The sequence below is a fragment of the Marmota marmota genome, unplaced genomic scaffold, assembly GCF_001458135.2.
Source record: "Marmota marmota marmota unplaced genomic scaffold, marMar, whole genome shotgun sequence".
In the NCBI taxonomy this organism is placed as follows: domain Eukaryota; kingdom Metazoa; phylum Chordata; class Mammalia; order Rodentia; family Sciuridae; genus Marmota; species Marmota marmota.
Genome location: NW_026000016.1, coordinates 34,247,244 through 34,271,259, shown reverse-complemented (window position 1 = coordinate 34,271,259; position 24,016 = coordinate 34,247,244). Strand labels below are relative to the sequence as shown.

General features: G+C 36.6%; 1 protein-coding gene across 2 annotated transcripts in view; it reads left to right on the top strand.

Moving 5' to 3' along the window:
- Window positions 1-9: 9 nt before the first annotated feature.
- Flvcr1 (FLVCR heme transporter 1) overlaps window positions 10-24,016 on the top strand; it is a 34,808-nt gene continuing 10,801 nt past the window's right edge. The window contains exons 1-8 of one of the 2 annotated variants that reach the window (XM_015483662.2): window positions 72-990; window positions 5,036-5,180; window positions 10,809-10,949; window positions 17,857-17,924; window positions 19,322-19,425; window positions 21,944-22,054; window positions 22,518-22,623; window positions 22,951-23,062. In XM_015483662.2, coding sequence (XP_015339148.1) covers window positions 253-990; window positions 5,036-5,180; window positions 10,809-10,949; window positions 17,857-17,924; window positions 19,322-19,425; window positions 21,944-22,054; window positions 22,518-22,623; window positions 22,951-23,062 — 1,525 coding nt within the window. In that variant the 5' untranslated portion in view covers window positions 72-252. Of the gene's footprint in view, window positions 991-5,035; window positions 5,181-5,609; window positions 5,806-10,808; window positions 10,950-17,856; window positions 17,925-19,321; window positions 19,426-21,943; window positions 22,055-22,517; window positions 22,624-22,950; window positions 23,063-24,016 lie in introns of those variants that run through there. The other variant, XR_007349786.1, reaches the window with a different exon arrangement.

The following is a 24,016-nucleotide window of genomic DNA, read 5'->3' as shown; positions in this document are numbered from 1 at the left end:
CCGGCGAGCCGCTACCACTTCGGACGCGGCGCTCTCGGGGCGGGGCCTGCCATGGAGTGACTAGCGGCCCGGAGGAGCGTGGGGAGGACGCGTTCACCTGCGCTCTCAGGCAGGGCTAGTGTGCGCACCACCCGGGAAGGGTAGCCGGAGTGGGGGACCCAGGGGGTGGTGGGGCTGGGGTGCCGGGAGGGACCAGGTACAGAGGTAGGGAGGTGGGCTGGGGCGCGAAGCAGCAGCAGGGAGCACGGTGACATGGCGCGGCCAGACGCTGAGGAGGGGGCGACGGTGGCCCCCGGGCACCCGCTTGCGAAAGGATACCTTCCGGTCCCGAGGGACTCTGCGGCCGGGAAGGTGAGCGCGGAGCAGCAGAACGGGCCCAGAGCTGGCTCCCTGCTCCTGAATGGGGTCCCCAGGGACAACGCCGCTGCCCTCTCGGGAGCGCTTGGCGGGCCGCAGATTCTGCTGGCGCCGGAAGAGGAGACCCAGGCCCGACTGCTATCCACGGACGCGGGGGAGGAGACTCCGGGGGCCGAAGGGACACCGCTGCCCCAGACCGCGCTTTCCACGCGGCGCTTTGTGGTGCTTCTGATCTTCAGCCTGTACTCGCTGGTGAACGCCTTTCAGTGGATCCAGTACAGCATCATCAGCAATGTGTTCCAGGGCTTCTATGGCGTCTCTTTGCTGCACATTGACTGGCTGTCCATGGTTTACATGCTGGCCTACGTGCCCCTCATATTCCCAGCCACCTGGCTGTTGGACACCAAAGGCCTGCGACTCACCGCCCTGCTGGGCTCTGGCCTCAACTGCCTGGGTGCCTGGATCAAGTGCGGCAGTGTGCAGCAGCATCTCTTCTGGGTCACCATGTTGGGCCAGTGCCTATGCTCCGTGGCCCAGGTGTTCATCCTGGGCTTGCCCTCCCACATCGCCTCAGTTTGGTTTGGGCCCAAAGAGGTGTCCACGGCTTGCGCCACCGCCGTGCTGGGCAATCAGGTAAGGACCTGAGTGAAAGAGAAAAGTCGGATCCTTGGAGGACCAGAAAAAGCCATAGTCCATGTGAGCTAGGCATATAAATGGACCTCGGGAGACATTTGTCTATGAAATGAAGATGAGGAGATGAATAGTTGTAAAATAAGAGGCAGTCTTGTATTAAAGAGGGCTTTTAGGCTCTTTGTAAGGACAGAACTTTCAAAATCAGCTTACAGTGACTACCTTGTCGTCTTGCTTTGAAAATTATTTATATTGGCCTGTATGTGCTTAATGTCATAGAAAACTTGTCAGTGCATTAATGAAGTAAACTTGCATAGGTGTTATGTTTGTCACCAGTGTGTTCTTTGCAAAAGGGAGGTGGTGGATTCTGGGAAGTTTGTTTTCATTTAGAGTGGTCATTGTGAACACTATTTAATTTTATATATTAGTAGTCAGCACAGAGCTATGTATTAATGACTCCTAAATCAATGTTCTGGTGATAAAGATTTCAAGGCATTACTGAGTCCAATTACTTACTTTAAACAATAAGACTATGCAAGACAAATCACCGATTGTGGAAAACATTGCAGAAAGGATGGCTTTTTTGCTAAGTCTCCAGATTGTAATGCCATTAGCATTTCAGAAGCATTGTTGGGTAGAATGATTTTTGTGTGTGTTTTTAAAAACTTCGGACTGATTCTCATTATTTAAATTATGCATATGGGATCCTATGATACCTTATGTAAACTATATTGAGTGTTCATTCAGCTTGAGAATATCTAGTTAAAAACTGGTACGCCAAAACCTCCACATTTCTATACTTATATTGCCATATGTAACTATGTAACACAAGAATGTTACTTTCTCACTTCAAATCTCACACTTGTTTCAAGATCACAGGAATATTTATTTAAAATACGCAAAGACTGACTCTACATGCTGGTTGCTTTATTTCCTTTTTCTACAAGTGCAGAAGAAAGAGTAGCTTGAAACATATTTGTGTATTCAAAATAATTTATGACTGACATTTCACTTGGTTGCTTCTGCATATTTCAATGGGAGCTGTTTTCTTAAAGTATTTTACATTTAAAAATTATATTCAAGATTAATTCTTCATTGAGCATGATAAAAATATCAACTCCATTTACTTATAGGCAGACTTCCTTTTAACCACACACTTGTGGATCATCTTCCTACTCTTCCTTGTGTTCTCATTCCTTCCTTGGCTCTAATAGTTGTACCGTTGCTCATTATTCCCAAGTATGTACTTTCAGCCTAGTTTTATTCATACTCAGCATTGTTGAGCACTCACTAAGAGGCTGGCAACACACTAAGTGTTTCGCATGCATTTTTTCATTTAATTTAATACTGTAAGATTGGAACTGTTAGTCTCCTCATTTGATAGGTAATAGAAACTGAGACTTGAAGTAATGAAATTATTTTGTAATGGTCACATAGCTAGTTAGTGGTGTGTGACCACACTCAAGTCTGTCTAGTTCTTGAATTCCTAGCTTTTAATTTCTGCATCTGTACTGCAAGTCTCTAACTAGAAGACCCTTTTAAAACATAGATCAAATTATGTCGTTGCCCTGCTTTGAACTTGCCAATGATTTCCCATAGTACATAAAATGTAAACTCTACTCTAAATGACAAAAACTAAAAAACAAAAACCCCACCAACTTACATATATGTTTTCTTTGGTTCCTTAAACAGCGCTAAGCTTGTACTTGGTTAAGGGTCTTTGCAGAAGCATTCCCTTTGCCTAGAATGTTCTTCATTTTAGGATCATGTGATTATATTCTTAGTATCACTCAGCTCTCTGTTTAAATTCATTCTAAATATCCAGTGGCATTTCTCAATCCCATTTAGAGTTGCTCAGTCAATTTTATATATCATTATATTGTAATTCTTCATATTACATTTATCACTCTCATATTTATTATTTATGTATTTATATACATACATGTTCATTGTTGTCTATTATCCATTTCCTTTCCCCTTGATTATAATGTAGATTTCATGACAAGCTACATGGTGTGAATACACACAGCTCTATCACTACACTACTATATCATTATCATTACTGTATTTATTATAGCACCTGGCTTGTTGTAGGCTCTCCCTGAAAATATGATGAGTGCATGAAGGAACTTCAGACTCATTACCACTGGAGTACTGCCGTATCTCCTAGGAACCCACCACTCAAAATTAGCCTTATCTTGTAGTTCATTTCTTTTCACCTCTATTGCTTAGTTTGGCCACCCATGGTGCTTACCTAGACCATACTAACTGATCTCCTTATCTGCAGCTCTTGCTGCCTTCCCCCTGCTCTCTAATGTGCCAGATCTGTTCAGAGCACTCCCTTGGCCCCTGCAGTGGCTTCCATTGTCCTTAAGATAAAACAAGACCCCTCTAATGTGACTTGCAAGATTTTCTAGATCTGCCTCCTACCAGCTCTTTATCTCACTCCATGCCCCCCTCCCCTTTTCTGCATACATAGTCTTTCTCTGCTTTGAGCCAGACCGTGCATACTGACAATTTCTTACAAGGTCATGTTGTCGCCTTCCTGGCCTTTTTACATAATGCACTTTGGCTTAGAACACTACTTCTTGTTCATTTGTCTAGCTCTAACTTCTTTCAGCCCTTTGTTTCTCCAAAAACTTTTCTTAAACTCAAGTCTGTACAAGGTGCTCCTACAAAATATTCTACTACCTAGAATGAGCACATGTCTCAGTTTACCTGGCTTAGTCTGGGTGTACATCTGTTGCTTAGTATAATTACTATTGAAGTTTGTTTTACTCTGAACAGTGCTCTGATTTGGGTAATAAATTACACAGTCTCCCCAGTCTTAGAACTCTCTAATTCTCCATCACAGTACTGTATTACCACAATCTGTTAGAATATCTTTTTGATTGTCTCTATTCAGCTGTTTGGAAAGAAGCAAGTGAAATATTTGTTAAACATTATTCTTCGTACCTCAGCCTTGAAACATTTCTTGGGCCCTTCCCAATGTCCAATACCACGAAGTAGTCACTCCTCTCCCTCCTTCCTTCTATTCCCTAGTAATTACTAAACTGCTTTCTCTCCATATGTATTTACCTAGTCTGAATGTTTCATACAAACAGAATTATACAATAAATGGCCCCATTTGTATCTGACTTCTTTCGCTTATCATGTTTTCAAAGTTAATGCATGTTATAGTACTGTATTAGTACATCATTCCTTTTTGTAACTGAATAATATTGCATATACCACAGTTTATTTATCTGCTCATTCACTGATAAACATTTCAGTTATTGCCATATTTTGGATATTGTGAATTATGACTACTGTGAACATTTATATATAATTATTTATTTGAATACCTATTTTCAGTTTTGGGGGTATATACCTAGGCATAGATTGCTGTTTCATAGGGTAATTTTATCCACAATGGCTATATCATTTTATACTTCCACCAGCAGTATAGGAGGGTTTTAAATCTCTCCATATTCTTGCCAACCCTTGTTATTTTATTGTTATAGCCCTTCTAGGGGTGTGATGTGGAATCTCATTGTGGTTTTGATTTTCTTGTCCCTAAAGACTAAAGATATAGGCATTTTTTAATATGCTTATTGGCCATTTGCATATATTTAGGAAAATCTCTATACAAGTCCTTTGCTTATTTTAAAACTAGAACATTTGTCTTTTTGTTCTTTAGTTGTAAGAGTTGTTTATTTTGGATGCTAGTCTCTTGATTCTTTCTCATTCTGTGGTTTGTTTTTTCTTAATCCTGTTTTTACATATTCTTACTCCCCTTCATGTTTGTAAGCATGAAAGGGTAAGGACTATATCTTATGTAACTTTATAGCGGAATCACTCAGAGTAGAAACTCATTATATGTTTTTTGAATAGTAAAGAGATTTGTTGGAAATTTTCCTTCAACAATAATACAAGGACATTAGAACATAGTTTTAGAATTTATAGTATACCTTTATAAATATTAGCTCTTCTGTATGTTCTGTTAAATGGCAGTATTTACCTTTTTCTCTAATGATATGAGCTGTTAACAGGACTGTTCATTTTACAGCTTGGAACCGCAGTTGGCTTTTTACTACCACCTGTATTAGTGCCCAACACACAGAATAACACAGATCTCCTGGCTCATAATATAAGCATCATGTTTTATGGAACATCAGGTGTTGCCACACTTTTATTTATTTTGACAGCAATTGGTAAGTGAATTATTTTCCTTAAAGATTAGATAAATGCATGACAAAAATATGAGAATAACTAACTCTGAAAATTTTTGTTAATACAGTCACAAATGCCATTTGCTTGTTTTATTCTAGCTGTGTACTATGCTCAGATAATGATGGTACAACCCTAGGGTCCACTACATGGTATTTTACTATTGTAAAAGGTTTGATGACTAATCCATCTCATTTATCTCCCTACTAACTTTTCTTTCTGATAATTTCAAATATATTACTTGCTTCCTTCCCATATTTGTCTACATGGTCTGCTTCTTATGCCTACCTAGCCAGGAACAAGTTTTTGTCATGCTTTGAAATGAGTCAAGTAGGCTACCATCTTTCTTTTAATGATAAGTCCTCCCAAGGATCCCCAATTTTAAAATTAACTGGATCTAAAATGTTGACCAGTGAATGATCCTGGGCAGCAGCAAGCCGTTCAACGGAATTTCAAACTGTGGCGACTATCTGCTTGTTAGGCCACTCCAGCAAAGCACGGCTGCCACCATTCGTCACTGAGTCCTCTCGCCTGGGCCTGTCTCTTGAAGCAGTCAGTCAAAAGTCAGCTGCAAGCAGCCATCACCAGTTTGGAAGAAGCTTTGGGAAGGTCTGCTTTTTAAAGTTTATTTTTAATGGGAAGCAATTTTAATTTCAGAGAAAAAAGGTAGTGAGGTATATGTAAGTAATAGAGCTGTTAACATAACTATAATAATGCCCCTTGGCACTCTGTATCTTAAATGGAATTGGGGAAGAAAAGAACTATAAAGTTGAAAAGCCCCCTTTTCATCACTGAAATGTATAATTAAATATAATTATAGGCAGAAGTTTTAGATCTATATATTAACTTATAGCATGCCCATAATAGTAATGAAAAATTCATATTTTATGATCTCCAGATGTGAAATCCTCAGTTTTCAGAGAAATGTATGCTGAAGACTCTAGAGTGTTCCATAGAGACTGTCTTGGTAGATGAACTGCAGGATCCAGGTATAGGAAGCTCAGCCCACATGCTTAATTTCTTTTTTTTAAGATGATGAACAAAATGTTCTCTTGGTAGCATAATAAGTATTCTGACATGTCCGATCTGCTTGAGGTTGGTTTTTATATTTTCAGTTAATCAGAGAGTGGCATATTTGCAGTGTGCTGATTATTGAAAAAAAGACAAATTATCCCTATACTATTTTAGCACTTAACATGGTTTCTAAAACATTTTAGAAGTAAAAACTCTCTTAAATTTGCTTTTTTAAAAAATATTTTTTAGTTGTTTATGGACCTTTATTTTATTTATTTGTATGTGATGCTGAGAATCGAACCCAGTGCCTCACGCATGCTAGGCAAGCACTCTACCACTGAGCCACAACCCTAGCCCCTAAATTTGCTTTATCTGGTAGCCATATTTGATTTGCTAGTTGGAATAGGAAATATTGTTTTTACATGTTTCATTAATAATAGATATTTTTAAGGCATAAAATTCTCATTCCATTGAGGGGCTTGTGTAAAAGAACATAAATTCCAGTTTTCCTTTTTATATCATTTTCAGTTAGTTTTCTATTTGGAAGAGCGTAGTAAACTACATATCAGATATCCAAAAATATGAAATTATTATATATATGATATGTTTGCATATATGCTTAAATTGATACAATATAAGATTTTATCTAAGGAAGAACAATCATAATAGGTATAACCATCGGCATATTACTCTGTTTTGTTTTCCTCGTGTCCAAATTTTTGCTCAAGGCTCCTGAATTACTAAGATATGACCCTCCTTCCCTCTGAATTCTACTCATGATTATTTTGAAAATCCAACCAACATGGTGTACTGAATTGGTATTCAGCAGTCTTCCTAAAATACTGTCTTGAAAGTTCAGGCCATGGAACCCTATTCCCCTCCCTCATGGAGCATATGTGTGAATGTAGTTCATCCAGCATTTCCACTGAATTTCATGCTGGAAGAACCCCACTGTAGCCTCTCACATTTGGTTGCTGATGTGTGCTAATCATCCCTTTGAGGAAGGTCCTGTTACTATCACTCCCATTTTACATAAAGATGAGGAAACTGGGTCATGTAACTTGATATAACTTTAAGTTGCCCAAGTTCACAATTAATAAAGTCAGGTTTAAGCCTAGATAGTCTAACTCCATATATAAAATGTTATATACAAAATAGATCATTTTAATTTTACTTTGCCTCATTTTATTTCTAATTTAAATTTCTCTTGTATAAGTGGTAATGTTGTTGTATTTAAAGTCTGTAGAGCAATAAATTTACCATTTAGCCCAAATGTGTCAATTAAAATATTTTCCTGATTCACTACTGTAAGTGGATGACAGAAACCAAAAGTAATGCTAATAAAAACATTTAATACTAATGTATTTAAACACAAGTGTATATAGCATGTAGGCATTTTACTTGTGATTTTGTGTGTGTGTGTTTGTGTGTGGTAGTGGGGATTGAACCCAGGGCCTTCTGCATGTAGACAAGCACTCTACCAACTGAGCTATATCCCCAGCTCTTACTTTTGATTTTTCTATTAAAGATATGCTTGGACTAGGGTTGTAGCTCAGTGGTAGAGCGCTTGCCCGGCATGTGTAAGGCACTGGGTTCAATCCTCAGTACCACATAAATAAATAAGTAAATAAATAAATAAAGGTATCGTATCCATCTACAACTAAAATAATAATAATTATTACAATGATTGTAATTATAATAATTTTTAAAAAGATACCCATATGTAAGCTATAAACTTTTAACAAATACATTTTATTTAGTCTATAAGAATTTCAAGCCACTAAGGCAAAGGCTCTGATTTTGTAAAATAATGTTTCTAAAAGGACAATATATTTTATATTTTAATAATTGCAAAATTCTTTTAGATATGTCATATCATGTGATCCTTTAGAGCTTATTATTGTTAATTCTGTTTTATGAAGAGAAAGCAGTAACTGAGGGCTGGGGATGTAGCTTAGTGACAGAGAGCTTTCTTAGCATGCATTAGGTCCTATGTTTAATCCCCAGCATTGGAGAAAAAAGAAAAGAAAGAAAGAAAATAGCAGTTCAGTGTAAACAAGGTCATACACCATTGGCTTTTTGTTCACCTTTTTTTCATGTAAACTTAAGTCTGACTTTACTATAGGGTGTAGTTTTTAAATACAGACTAGATTTTGCTAAGAGAGTTTATCTGAACTAAGTGATAACACTTATATTCAGGAAATAAATCTAGTGGAGTTAAAGACTGGTGAAAAATTGTATTCACCTCTGCGCGAAATTTGACTTCAGATTTGGAACATTTAGACTTCTTTTTATCATAGTGAATAAAAACCTAAGTAATAGACTTAAAACACATTAAATAACCTGCTGCCTTGTAAGCAAAGTTTTACAGTCTGAAATTTTTACAACTGTGAGTATTCTGTACTAACATTGTTAATAAACAGATATCTCCTATCTAACTAAGACACAAAAAGACTTTCCGGAAAAGATGCCAAATATCCTAACAGATCAAGGATTGGATAAGGTAAAAGGAGGAAGAAGAATTGCAACAACTTAAACATTTTAATCTCCTAGTCTTTCCAAGTAAGGATGTTAAGTAGTAAATATTTATGAGCTATATCTCTTCTTGAATTAGTTGTGATATCTGTAAAAAATAGATATTTCATTTTGATACATTTTGATTATATCATAATTAACGTTTTGACCAGCAAAAAAACTTAATTTTTTGTTTTTTAGCAGCAAAAAGGAGAATTGGAGAATTGCAGTATTTTGCAGAAGTTATAAGGGATATTTTTTCCTTTCTTAGTGATTCTCAAACCCAGATGGCTATACTGATAGCATTTGGGGAGTTTTTTTGTTTACTATAGATTTTATCATGGAGGTTCTCATTATTGAACTTGGATAGAATCTCAAAATATGTATTGTTTTAAAATGGTTCCAGTTGACAGGTTCATCAGTTCTGCCCCACTTAGAATAGGTCTTCCTTGTTGGAAGAAAAAAATTGTCACAAAAGAACAGGAGGGAGGGAGAAAGAGAAAGAAAAGCAGAAATTAGAAATTTTCACTAGAGGAAAAGAGGGGGAAAAAAGAAAAGCAGAAATTGTAATCTTCCAGAAATGTTACTTTTTTTCTGAATCAACTTACCTTCTTTTTTCTCTTTGAATTCACTTTATTTGATTAAATGCTAAGGTGTATGTTTTCATGAAATCTCTGAAGTTGAGGTGCCTTTACTGATCAATGATGTCTAACATTTGTGGTAATGGAGACAAGGTTGTGTGAAAACCTTGTGATAACCTGGCAAGGTCACTGAGTGCAAGCATCTTAGATTTAATGATACAGACTTTTCCTTCTGTTGTAGTTAAATTTTTTTAGTGAATAGCTTAAAATTTTGAGGGACTAAAAAGAGTAGATTTTAATTTCTGACATACCAAATTTTAAAATGCAGATCAACTCTTTTGTCACTTAGTCATGACTTCTGGTTAGCCTGTTAGTTTTCTATCGCTATAACAAAATACTTTAGGTAATTAACTTATAAAAAGAAAAAGATTATTTTGACTCATAGTTTTGGAGGTTCTAGTCCATGATTGGGCAGACCCATTGCTTTAGGTCTTTGATGGGCTTGCTGGGTGGCCATGGCACAGAGAGCGTGATGGAGCAGATGGCTCACATGAGTCAAGAAACGAAAGAGAGAGAAAAGGGTTGGGGTCCCACCATCCCCTTCCAGGGCATGCCCCTGGTAACCTAAAGGCCCCCCACCAGGCCCCATTTCTGAAAGGTTCCACCTGGAGAATCTTTAGCTTCCCCAGGGACCAAGCCTTTAACACATGAACCTTTAAAGGACACTTATCCACACCATACCACTAACCCTACAGAAATCTCTCCCTAGCCATCTATTGTGGGAAATTGGTAGATCCTTCCCTGCCTAGCCAAAGGAGGTCTTTAGATTTCTGGCTAAGAATGCTGTGAGGTCTCTAACTAGAAACAGTACTAAAACTGTAGAGCATCAGACACCATATGCCACACTTTCCTGTCTGTTATTTCTACCCCTAGATTTTCCATGTGCCACTCAAGTAAGTGAGCAAGAAATACAGCCTGCTCCCATGAAATCACCTGGACTTCCTCAGTTCCAGATGTGTCCTTGAATCAGATGATAAACTTTGCATCAAATTGCAGAAGGAATAGTTACTAACTCAAGACAGTCCTCTCAATGTTCAGTAGTTTATCGACTTGTTCATACCCGAGACTTACCTCTAATTACAAATTGAACTAAATTTAAAAATAGAGTCCTTGATATAGTAAAAATTAATTTTGATCAACTAAAACGAAATAATCAGTGGGCAAGACGGTGACATATTAATGATGGTTTTGTAGCTCAGATAAGTGAACTGGCCAAATCTCTTGAGTTTTGGTCAGTTTCAGAGGGCTGAGACGATAATACCAAACTGATTTGCACTTAGAAGTCACTGAAAATGAAAAACCTCACCATAAAAGACATTCACTACTTAGTTAAACTGATTCTGTCTGCTCACTAAGAGAGATATAAATAATTATGTATTTTTACCCGGGCAATTTATTACACTTATGTTAATTACATATAATCCTTCTCATGTTCATTCCCAGCATTCAAAGAAAAACCTCCATACCCACCAAGTCAGGCTCAGGCAGCTCTTCAAGACAGTCTCCCTGAAGAGTACTCTTACAAGAAATCAATAAGAAACCTGTTTAAAAATATTCCTTTTGTCCTTCTGTTGATCAGTTATGGTAAGTGGCTTTCTTATATTTTCTATGATGTCTGTGTAAACCTTTGAGCACTGTGAATTCTTTTTATTTAACCTGGTGGTTTAACCTTAATGAAATTGGTTAGTGAACTCCATAGCATAATCACGGACTTAAATGATAAACTGAAAGCAAAAGAATCCACGGTGGATCATTTTACATGATTTCAAAATAAATAGATCTCAAAGAGAGAAGTGTTGTTTTCTTGTGAGTTCTCCTAGAGTACAGGTCATTGATGAACTGTAGTTATGACCACATGCAATAAGCATGTGGGAAGTGCTGTCAATGGCTCCTTTCTTACACGCTGTGCAAACTGGCACTTATTTTTTAACTGTTCTGTCAAAACTAGACATTAAGAAAATCATATTACAGTTCTAACTGAAAAACAATTCTGGCTGGGCGCAGTGGCAACTTGGGAGGCTGAGGCAGGAGGATCCTGAGTTCAAAGCCAGTCTTAGCAGATTAGCAAGGCACTTAGCAACTCAGTGAGACCCTGTCTCTAAATAAAATATAAAAAAGAGCTGGGGCTCAGTGGTTAAGCACCTGGGGTTCAATTAAAATTCTGGTTCTTCTAAAATTTTCAAGTTAGCTGACAGTTACTTATCCTACACTGTAGCTTTGACTGCAGATACCAACACTGGTTCTTTTCAGGGTTTTCTGACAGTTTGGTTTTTTGTTTGTTTCTTACATAAACACTATCCACATTGTATACTAACACTCCCTGATTTGTGTTTTTCTTGCCTTCGGAAGTTACTTGCTACTTCTCTTTTTTTGTGGCCTGATTTGAACTCTCACCCTTTCAACAGGATTAGTTCCTCAGTTTTTAGTGGAAATTGCTAATCATGAAAGAATGAGATATTTAATCTAAAGAACTCCATGTACCCATCACTATGTAGGCTGTCACCCAGCTTCAACAGTTACCAACATCTTGTCATTCTTAATTTATATACTTCCTCTATTTTTTCCTAGAATTATCATATATATAAATAAATAAATAAATAAATAAATATATATATATATATATATATATATATATATATATATATATTTGTNATGATCTCCCCTCTATTTTCATCGGATATATATATATATATATATATATATATATATATATATATATTTGTATTTTTAAACCACTCAGCCACATCCCCAGCCCTTTTTATTTTTTGAGATGGTGTCTCACTGAGTTGCTTAGAAATTTGTTAAGTTGCTGAGGTTCGATGTGAACTTGTGATCTTCCTGCCTCAGCCTCCTGAGCTGCTGGGATTACAGGTGTGTGCACCACACCTGGCTTCCTAGAATATGTTAAAAGGGAATTTCAGAAGTGTCATATCATCTCATCTTTAAATACTTTAGCATGTCATAATTCCTTTCCTTAATTTTACAGGAAATCTCCCTTTGTAGTTAAACCTAAAATTTTAAAGAAGGAGGTAGAGAAATACAGTGGCTCAATACTATTAGAGCAAATTTATTTCTTAAGGCTGTCATTTAAGAGAACTTTTTTAATACAAATTTGTATTGTTTTCCAATACAAAATTTGTTTTTCAGACAAACTTAAGACCAACTCTAATACAGACATAAACACAGAATTTCTCCACATGTATGTACACTCTTCATTCCAATCTCTTCATTTTGTGCCATTATTTCCTTTACCTGAAATGTGCTCCTACAACACCTACCTTAATGCGTACTTCACTTATTGTTCATGTTGTTATTCATTTGTAATTTATTTCATCAAAAGCTATAAATACCAACTAAATGTATAACAGTGCTCTAAATGCTTTGTGGGCTAGAATGAAGCATGGTATAATTTCTGCCCACAAGTAATTTATCATTAGTTGTCATGACCATTTATTGTTATCTCCCAAGTGAGGAAGATATTTTAAACACCTGAAAAGTGAACAACAATGTAGGATGGATTTATAAAAAAATAATAGTAATATGAGAGGTTGCCTGGTGAGTGCATGCTACAGGCCTTCCTGGTTAGGAAAGGGTGAATGAAGGAAGGGCTGTGGGTGGCCGGGAGGGCCACGTGAAGAACATGGGGATAGAGTACATTGCGCAGACAAAGGGGAAAAGGAAATGGTGTGAGCCAGGGCCTGAGATGGTACCGTCTCTGAGTACCATCTGACTTCTGTGGAGTATTGATCTCTTTAGGATCATATCACTTGGTACCTAACATGATTGTACACAAGTGGTTATTAAAATTATGTTTAAGGGAGCTGGAGTTGTGGCTCAGTGGTAAAGCTCTTGCCTGACATGTGTGAGGTCCTGGGCTCTGTCCTCGGTACTGCATACAAATAAACAAAAATAAATAAATAAATAAATAAAATAAAAGATCCATTGGCAACTAAAAAAAAATATTTTTAAAAAATTATGTTTAAAATCTGTTAAGGTGTGGGGCTGGGGTTTTGTCTTAGTGGCAGTGCACTTGCCTGGCATGTGTGAGGCACTGGGTTCCATTCTCAGCACTGCATATAAATAAATAAAATAAAGGTCTATCGACAACTAAAAAAAATCTTTTAAAAAAACATATAAAGGGCTTTCATATGTATTTAATTCTTCAAGTAACTATTTTTGAGATAGAAAGAAGACTTGATTTCTTTTTTCTTAATTTTAAGTTTTATTTATTTATACAAACAGATAATACATGCATATAGTATCAAATTCATAAGGTACTATGGTGCACAATGGAAAGTTAGTGTCCCCCATCTCTTTTCCTGGGTCACCCACTTTCCCTCCCAAAGGCAATTACTGTTATCATCTTCAACTTGTAAGGCTATTGTAACCTTTATAATCAAAATCAGATAAGGATTGTATAAGGGGGAAATTATTAGTTAATTTCACTTATGAATGTAGATAGTGAAAAAACCAACTAAAATACTAGGAAACTAATTTATAAAAATAATAATACATCCCGACCACATTTGGCTTATCTCAGGAATGAGAAATGTTTTAGTAGTCTTATAATATATTCATATAATTTACTACAGTAATGGATCAAAGAGAAAAATTAACCCGATTGCTGAGTGAAAGCATGTGATAAAATTAATTACCCATTGATCAAAGACTTGTAGCAAACTGAATACAAATGAACTTTCTGAACCGGATATATCAGGTTTATCTACAAAACCCCAACAGCACACATCATATTAAAGGCAAAACCTTAGAACCATTCTATTTAAGAATCAATAAGAATATCAAGAACTATGTAATGTTTTGAACAACCAACAATAAAAATTAAAAAAAAAAAAGAATCAATAAGAAGCATCCCTTAGATAAAATACCTACTGTCACTTTCTATTCAGCATCCAACTGGGAGTTCTGGCTGTCTCAGAAACATAGGAAAAAGAAAGAAACAATATAAGAAACAGAAATAAAGAAGTTATTGTTTGTAGGTAACATGATTATGTATATCAGCAGTCAGAAAACAATGGCCCTGAGCCAATTCTATCTGTTGCCTGTTTTTATAAAAACAGTTATTGCACAGTGTCTTTAGCTATTTCTGGGTTCCAAGAGCTAGTTGAGTAGTTGCGTCAGAGACAACATGGCCTGCAAAATTAAAAATATTTACAATCTATTCCTTTACAGAAAATTTGCTGATCCCTCATCCATTAAAATAATGCAGAAGAACCTAGAGACAACTATTAAGCTAATGAATCATTGAGATTACTAGATAGATAACTAGTAATCGATAGATAACTAGATAATTCGAAAACATTCATTGCATTTCTCTTTATATCAGCAACAAAAATATATTTTGAAATAAATAACCAAAAGAACTTTATAAAGAAAATTATAAAACATTACAAGGCATAAAAGAAGACCTAAATGAAGGAATATACCTTTATGTACAGAGAGAACTCAAATTGATAATGACGCCAGTTTATGATGCAGGATCACAGTATTGATGAAAGGGCCAGACACAGAGACTGCTTGGGAAGCTAATTTGGGTTTACTCTATTGAAGGAATATAAGGAGCAAAGAGTTAGGAAATACGGTGAGGAGCGCAACGTCTCAATCACAGTTGGAGAAATTTCTTCGCCCACTAAACAGACACAAGTTAAGGATCATAATGTTGAGTGAAGATCAGGTCACATCTTTTGGATGAATACTTGTCACCTCCACACCTTGTGTTACACATAAGATTGGAGCAGTCTTGCACATGGAATAGTCTGGATAAGGAATAGCACTTCTAGGAGAAATTTTTAGAATTGTATATATAGTGTCAAAGACTTGGCAACCAAATGAACTAAGGAAAGCATTTTTGAGGTATGCTTTATTACTATCCCAAATATTGCCGTCTGTTACATGAAACACAGATATACCATACTCTAGATTCAGATAACATAGCATCCCTTGCTATTAGTATTCTTATAATATATTCATATAATTTACCACAGTAAAAATTAATCCTATTGCTGAGTGAAAGCATGCGATAAAATTAATTACCCATTGATCAAAGACTTGTAGCAAACTGTGAATAAAAATGAACTTTCTGAACCGGATATATCAGGTTTATCCACAAACCCCAACAGCAGACATCACACTAAAGGCAGAACCTTAGTACCATTCCATTTAAAAATCAGTAAGAAGCATCCCTTAGATAAGATACCTACTTTGTAAATTTATTTATTTGTTCTAATCGGAAGTCTTTGTCTAAACACTTGCTGTCCTTATTCAGATCTGGAATAGATAAGATCACCCTTGGGTGCAGTGCAGTAGAATACACTCAGCCCTGAGCATAGACCTCATTTTATCCTCTGCTTTCCCAGGCAAATCCAGTCTGGCCAAGGGGCAACCTTGGACTCAATGGGAAGCTGAGTAACAAAGACCAGTTACCCAGGTGTTTGTGTTCAGTTTTGCTAACAGGTTTTTAGACCAGTTGTAGGCTTTATCCTGTAATCTTATTTAAATAGGGATTATAATAGAACGAAACTTATTCTAAAATTCCTATGAGAGAAGTAAGGATCAAGAACAACAAAGATAATTTTAAAATTATTAAAGATAATTTTAGCAAAGAACAAGATGAGGGACTCATTCTTAGCTACCAAGATTTATAAAGCTATGGTAATTAAGATGTCATGAATAGCAACAGATAGATGGTTAGATCACTGGAAGAACAGAGAGGCCCATGGTCTATTCCTATCTTGATGGAGGCTAAGTTATATTACCTCAATGAAACCCTTGCAAAAAATATTTAGTGGCCTGTCAAATTAAAGTTTATTCCTTGGCGTGCTCCATGTTCAATGTGAATTAGCAGCAAGGTTTTGCTCATGAAAGTGACTCGGATTCAGTCAGACATCTCCCTACCTGCTTCCACAGCTAGTTGGGTGGAAAACAGAGTGTTAGTTTTGCTCATATTTGAAGTCACGTGGCCACTCCTGGAATAAATAAAACGAGAATATTTGCAAATAATTAATGACTAGCATATCATACATATATAAAAACTTGATGTTTGACAGAAATTATTTCATCAATTGTCCTAAGATAATTGATTATCTCAATCAAGGTTGAGCATCACATACAATAGCATACACATACATAATGCCATCTGGTTTTCTTGGAATTGTTTTTTTCTTTTTTTTTTTAAAGAGAGAGAGAGAGAATTTTTTAATATTTATTTTTTAGTTTTTGGTGGACACAACATCTTTATTTTATTTTTTTTAATTTTTATGTGATGCTGAGGATCGAATCCAACGCCCCGCACATGCCAGGCGAGCACACTACCGCTTGAGCCACATCCCCAGCCCAGGGATTGTTTTTTTATGATTGGTTCATAGGAGTTATTTTTATAGCAGATACTACTCCTTTGTTCTCTTATCTTTTGAGAAAGATGAGAGATAGGATTGTGGAAAGTCTAAAAATTAATCTGAAGTACAGATGATGAAATGTTAATGTTCAACAAAACTAGGTCTTAAATAAGGATATTTGCTATAGAATTTTCTATACTCTTTATATTCCTGAAATATTTAATAATATATATGGAGAAATAATAAACTTAAACCTCAGTAACATTAAAATCTCAGCTTACCAACATTCATATAATACATTAAGATATATTAGGGTTTATACCTACTCATATGATTCCTGATAACCAGCTCTTTTTATATGTCTCTTTTTAAGTATTCTTTCATTAATATTGATTTGCGAATTGCCTTGTAAATATTTTGATACAGGAGTAAGATCTTTGAAGTAAGATCTTTTAACATTTATTGGCTATAGTGCATTGTAGATGCTAAGTAAATGATCCATTGCTTGTTTGGTTGCCATATACAGTGTTGTATGTGGGGATATGATTTATGGTCAGAATATCTGAATCTAAATAATAATAGTGCTATGACAGAATTTTGCTATCATATTCTATTAGTCCATTTTCTGTTGCTATAACAAAATACCTGAGGTTAGGTGCTTTGTAAAGAAAAAAAATATTTATTAAACTCATAGTTTTGAAGGCTGAAAGTCCAAGAGCAGGTTATTCCTTTTGTTCTGAGGACTCCCTGACTGCATCACAATGTGGGAGAGAGGAGAATGGGAAATGGCCACATGTGAAAGGGGCCAAGAGATAGGATCAACTCACTTTTTAACAACCTTGTCTTGTGAGAGCTAATTCTCTACCATTATTAATCCCTTTCAAGGGTTTAATTAACCTAACCACCTTGCTCTAGGCCTCCCTCTTAAAGATCTCATCACCTCAATACCAGCATACTTGGGATAAACTTCCAAACCATAGCACTTCTCTCTAGTAAATTTAGGTGTTAAATTAATCAGTCCACATTCTGAAAGGGAATGGCAGTAGTTTGGAGATACATTATATTTTCACAGCTGTTACCTGGTATTCCGTCTTCATGAACTGGGAAATGATACATTTATAATTTTTTTTTTCATGTAGGAATCATGACTGGAGCATTTTATTCAGTCTCAACATTATTAAATCAAATGATATTGACACATTATGAGGTAAGCTTCTGCATTCATCTTATTGCATGTCTGGCCAAGAATTTTTCTTCAGCCGTCTGATCATAAGTTCAAGAATTAACACTTTGTTACTGTAGAAGATTTACATTTGTTTTAACTGAGAATACATTTGTTAAAAAAAAAAAAGAAAAAGAAAATTTTAAGGGTCTAGTTGAATGAAGCAGCATCCTATCTGAAGATCTAGAAAGGCCCTCAAGCTGAGCGGAGGAGGTGAAAGGACTGAAGAAAGGAGAAAAAAGGGACAAAACAGGATTGGTCATTTGGGGGGTACCTGGGATCAAACCCAGGGATGCTTAACCACTAGGTCACACCACCAGCCCTTTTTATTTTTTGAGACAGGGTCTTGCTAAGTTGCTGAGGCTAGCCTCAAACTTGCTGTCCTCCTGCCTCAGCCTCCTAAGCTGCTGGGATTACAGGTGTGAGCCACCGCACCCAGCTCTATAGTTACTTTACAGGGTTAAAACAGCGGGAACGCAACTCCTGATTGGTTGCTGTGCATCTCTAGCCCATTTTAAAGTCAAGTTCGATTATGTGGCAGCTAGCAGGAATGACTCCATTCTGATTTTAGTCTAGTCTGGTCAGGTCTGTCTGGCCTAAAATAGGAGCTCAATCTGAAAACAATGATCTCTTTACTTATTTATTTAGGTACCAGGTATTGAACTCAGAGGCGCTTAACCACTGAACCACATCCCCAGCCCTTTTTATGTTTTATTTTGAGACAACATCTCGCTAAGTTGCTTAGGGCCTCAATAAGATGCTGAGGCTGGCTTTGAGCTCACAGTCCTCCTACTTCAACTTCCCAAGTCACTAGGACATGGTGTGTACCACCATGCCCAGTGATCTCCCATAATTTTTATTAAACCTATTTAATCTGACTTATAAAGCATACAATGTTGGAAGCAGAAGTCATTGTCACTGTGACCATACTTTACTAATGTTATTGGGTATATGGAAAAAGACAAGCTATTTTAAAGAGAAATCAACATAAACACGGAGAAGGAAATATTAAATTCTAACTGACCTCTCTGCTTTCCAAAGGAAAACACAGTTGTAGTCTGTAAAAGCTATTCCTTTTTAGATATGTAGAAATTACATAAGAATCCTAATAAAAATCATTGTGTTTCTAGCTATGGAGGGATAAGGAAATTTTTTTCTTTTTTATTCCCTCTCTTATTTTAGATATTTTTTCTGGTTTTAAAATATGATGCCCTCTATATATTTTTACAACCCACCCCCAAACTCTAACCCAGGTATTGAATCTTCCTTCTGTGTGCTTAATTTTATCTGATTGTTTCCATGGTCTATATAAAGGTATGGAATATGAAGGATATATCTGAATTAAAAACATTTGATTAGTTTCTTCTGCAAATTGTTTTCAGGGAGAAGAGGTGAATGCTGGAAGGATTGGGCTAACACTGGTAGTAGCTGGAATGGTGGGCTCCATTCTCTGTGGCTTGTGGCTGGATTATACCAAAACATACAAGTAAGTGAAAAATAGATGTGTATAAGTGTTGTTTTTTTCTGGGGTGGGGGTGGGTTATCGGGGATTGAACCCATTGGTGCTTTACCACTGAGACACATGCCCAGCCCATTTCTTAAATATTTTATTTAGAGACAGGGTCTCACTGTGTTGCTTAGGACCTTGCTAGGTTGTTGAGGCTGACTTTGAACTCGCCATCCTCCTTCCTCAGCCTCCCAAACCACTGGGACCCAAAGGTATTTTGATTTTGAAAGAAATTTTACTTTTTATCTTAAGGGATTTAAAGTGTTACTGTTACTTAAAGACCTGAATTCTAAACACTTGTAGATTCTTGTCACTTAGCAAATGTTTCAATAATCTATATATTACTATATTTTATTGGTCACATTTATTTTATCTTTGAGAACGTGGATACCTGATGAACTTCTTTCAATTTAACAATATGTATATATTCTTTTTAGAAGGATTCTATCTAAAATAGGTCCTTTCTTTTATTTGTTCTTCTTAGTTTTACATGACAGTAGAGTGTATTTTGACATATTATACATGCATGGAGTATAACTTATCCTAATTAGGATCCTGTTCTTCTGGTTGTACATGATGTGGCGTTTCCCTGGTCATGTATTCGAATACAAGACTAGGAAAGTTACATTTGATGAATTCTACTGTCCTTCCTATTCTCCTTCCCCCACCCCTCCCTTTGTTTCCCGTTGTCTAATCCAATGGACTTCTATTCTGCCCCTGCCCACCCTTCCTTGTTATGTGTTAGCATCCGCATATCAGAGAGAACATTGGGCTTCTGGTTTTGGGGGATTGGTTTACTTCACTTAGTATTATAGTCTCCAGTCTATCCATAAAATAGGTTCTTTCTAGAAACATTTGACTTTTGACAGACTTTATCTTGTTCTTTCTTATGTTACAGGTTTGAAAACAATCAAAAAGCTGTTCCATCAAAAACATTTGCCTTTTTTTTAAATTTTTTTTTGTAGTTGTAGATGGACGGCATTATTTTATTTGTTTATTTTTATGTGGTGCTGAGTATCTAACCCAGTGCCTCACATGGGAGAGGCAAGTGCTCTGCTACAGCCCCAGCCTCATTTGTCTTTTTTTGTGGTAAAAATTTTTGGCTAAGATGTTTCAAGCCATAGCACCACTTAACTATTATAAAATGCGTAATATAAAAATGCTGTTCATTTGCATCTATATGGAACAGCAAAATGCTAACATAAAAGAAAAAGTGAGAGACACTAATTGGGAAACCAAGAAAGGGTTTCAGAGGCAGCATCTTTTTCTGGAGGCCTTAAAAGAATTAATAGGCTAAACTGTCTCTTGTTTGCTTGGGAGGATGAATGAATGGACCTGTGAGTGAATAAATGAATAGAATGAAATAAACTGAATGAGTGAATTGGAACTGTGTCAGATATGCCTTTAAGGCCCGAGATATTTATACTATTATCCTAAACCCTTCCAAAAGTATCTTTGACTTTGACATTCTCCAAGATAATTCTCTCACAATTTAAAAATGCACTTATTATGGTTTCACTACTGTAAAATTATATCTTAGGGTAAGACTTATTTAATTTGTAGAGGAAGAGCTCATGTGTAAAGGGCTTCTTTCCTTTATAGTCATTAGTCCACAGAATGTTTAGAAAACTTGGTAGGCATAGAAATGTGTTCTGGTCACCTTGACTTTCTTCTCAGGGTAACTCCCGTTCCTTCTCCCAACTCCTGGTGTGTGTATCCCTTTTGGCTAGGAATTACAGCAAGCGACATGTGATCCCTGTCCCTGAGACACTCGTCGTCTAAATGGCAGCTATAAGGCATCCACATATGAAACATTAAATGATAATATAATACACTAAAATTGATGTCATAAGTGCCGGTTGCGTGGGTATAATTGGTAAGGGGATTTAGAGGAGGGAATTTTGTGAGCTTCAGTGGTTAGGGAAGGCATTCGGAAGAGGTGAGATTTGATCTGAATCGTGAAATATGAGCGGGGAACTCTCCTGTTTGGTGGCATAAAAGTTATTTTGTCTATGTGAGTATCCCTTCCTATCTAAGCACTGGCTATGATGTGAGTTTTTTTCCTGCTGTTGTTGAATCTTAAATTTAATCTTGAAAGCCCATGATTTGGTGGATAACATTTTCTGCAAATAAGAAGAATGGGTGAGTTTTTTTTTTTTTTTTTTCCTTTGGTACTGGGGATTGAACCTAGAGGTGCTTTACCACTGACCTATATCCCCAGCCCTGTTTATTTCTTATTTTGTGACAGAGTTTTTTACTAAGTTGCTTAGGGTCTTGCTAAATTGCTGAGGCTGTCCTTGAACTTTTAATCCTCCTGCCTCAGCCTCCCAAGTCACTGGGATTATAGGCATGTACCTGTGTACCTAGCTAGAATGAACAAATTTTGAAAAACAAAGATTTATTACTATTTAGATAGCGCAACGGCTAGCCACATGATTTTTATGTGCCTGTGATAATCAGAAAAAAAAATACTAACAGTTTTGTTGTTTTGTTTTAGACAGACAACTTTGATAGTTTACATTTTGTCTTTTATCGGAATGGTTATATTTACTTTCACATTGGACCTTGGTTACATTATCATCGTGTTTGTTACTGGAGGGATACTTGGGTAAGTATCAAATATAATAAGACAAATGATACCATGTTATTATAATTCTGAAGTCTTATTACTCTGGCTTTTAATTTTTAAAAGGTCATCCCAAGCTTCTATAATATTTTAAAGTCTGGAAGATCCATCCACTGCTTACTGTGTATATAAATGTGAATTATAAAAAATAGTTGAAAATTGGTTTTTGTATATTGTTGGTAAAAAATGTATAATCCTTACCTAGTCCAAGTAACTTTAGGTATAAAGATCATTGGCCTAGAAAACTAGATGCAATTTTTTCTTAGAAACAAACCAGGAATTGCTTTGCTTCCCAATTCTTGTGAATTGGCTGGTTAATTAATAATAATAATAGTTTCTTACTTTCACATAGCAACCTCAAAATATTCACTTATAGAATGCTTACATCAGTGTGTGACATTGTCCTGGTACTTTTTCCCCCATAATTGTGGCTTTGTTTTCCTAGGTTTTTCATGACTGGTTACCTTCCCTTGGGTTTTGAATTTGCTGTTGAAATTACTTACCCTGAATCTGAGGGCACTTCGTCTGGTCTTCTCAATGCTGCTGCACAGGTGGGTATACCTCAGCTTTCTCTTACACCCTCGATGATTATTTTACCTAGTCATCTAGTGAATATTAAGTTTGACCATAGTTTTTCTTTTAACAATCTCATTTTTCAGTGACTATTTCTAGAAGCCAAACCATATGAAGAAGATGAGTTTTAAAAGTTCTGGGGGAAAAAAATATACTTTTTTTTTTTTTTTCTTTTTTGGTGCTAGGGATTGAACCCAGGGCCTTGTGCATGCAAGGCAAGCACTCTACCAACTGAGCTAAATCCCCAGCCCCAAAATGTACACTTGAAAGAAGCAAACTTAATTATTTCTCTTATTTTATTTTAGGTGTTTGGGATTTTGTTCACCTTGGCTCAAGGAAAGCTCACAACAGACCATGGTCCTAAGGCAGGAAACATTTTCCTTTGTTTCTGGATGTTTTTAGGCATCATTTTAACAGGTACTTAGGGTGTTGTGTTGTGTTTTTAATTAAATTTTCATGTATATTGCTTCTTAAGGGCTTTGCAGAATTCATGGGTTAAAAATGAGATAAGAAATCAGGAAATTATTTTCTTCTAAATATAAATGTATTTATTTGTTTTGCTGGGTGTGGTGGCGCATGCCTGTCATTCCAGAAACTCTGAAGGCTGAGGCAGGAGGATCACAAGTTCTAGGTCAGCCTCAGTAACTTAGCGAGACTGTCTCAAAATAAAAAGGTAAAAAGGATTGGAGATGGGGCTCAGTGGTAAAATGCCCCTGGATTCAATCCCTACTCTAAAATGACAACAATAAAATCTGTTAATTTGTTTTAAATTTTTCAAAATCATTACAGTTACTGTTCACAGAAAACAAATCCATTTTAAGAAGCATAGAGAAGACCTGGAGTTGAGTAAAACCTCCTTAGGCGTTACTTAACCTCTCCAAGACTGTAGACAGGAAAACCAGCATCAGCTCAGACTCTCCTATGAACATTCACAGCATAGGTCACTGCTGTGACCATAGGAGGGGGTCAGATTTCTTCCTACCAGCAACCAAGCAGTTCAGCAGTGAACAGCAGCTGGGAGTCCTCTGAGACCAGTTCTGACACTCTCTACCTGGGGAGAGCATAAGAGCTCACAGGTTGAGGGTTCAGTCCCCCGAACTCTCCCTACTTAAACCTCGTCACAGATCTGCTTTTCCAGAACCTTAGGACAGTCAGGGATCTCCACAACCCTCTCCTCAAATTCTACTAAGTTCCTAAGACAGCTCACAGGACTCAGAGAAACACTATACTTACATTTATTGAGTTAATGAAGCATACAAATAGGCAGCCAGATGAAGAGATATCACAGGGTAAGGTCTGGAAGGGTCCTGTGCACTGGAGCCTTTGTCCCCATGGAGGTAGTGTGCCACCCTCCTGGCTCATGAGTTCTTA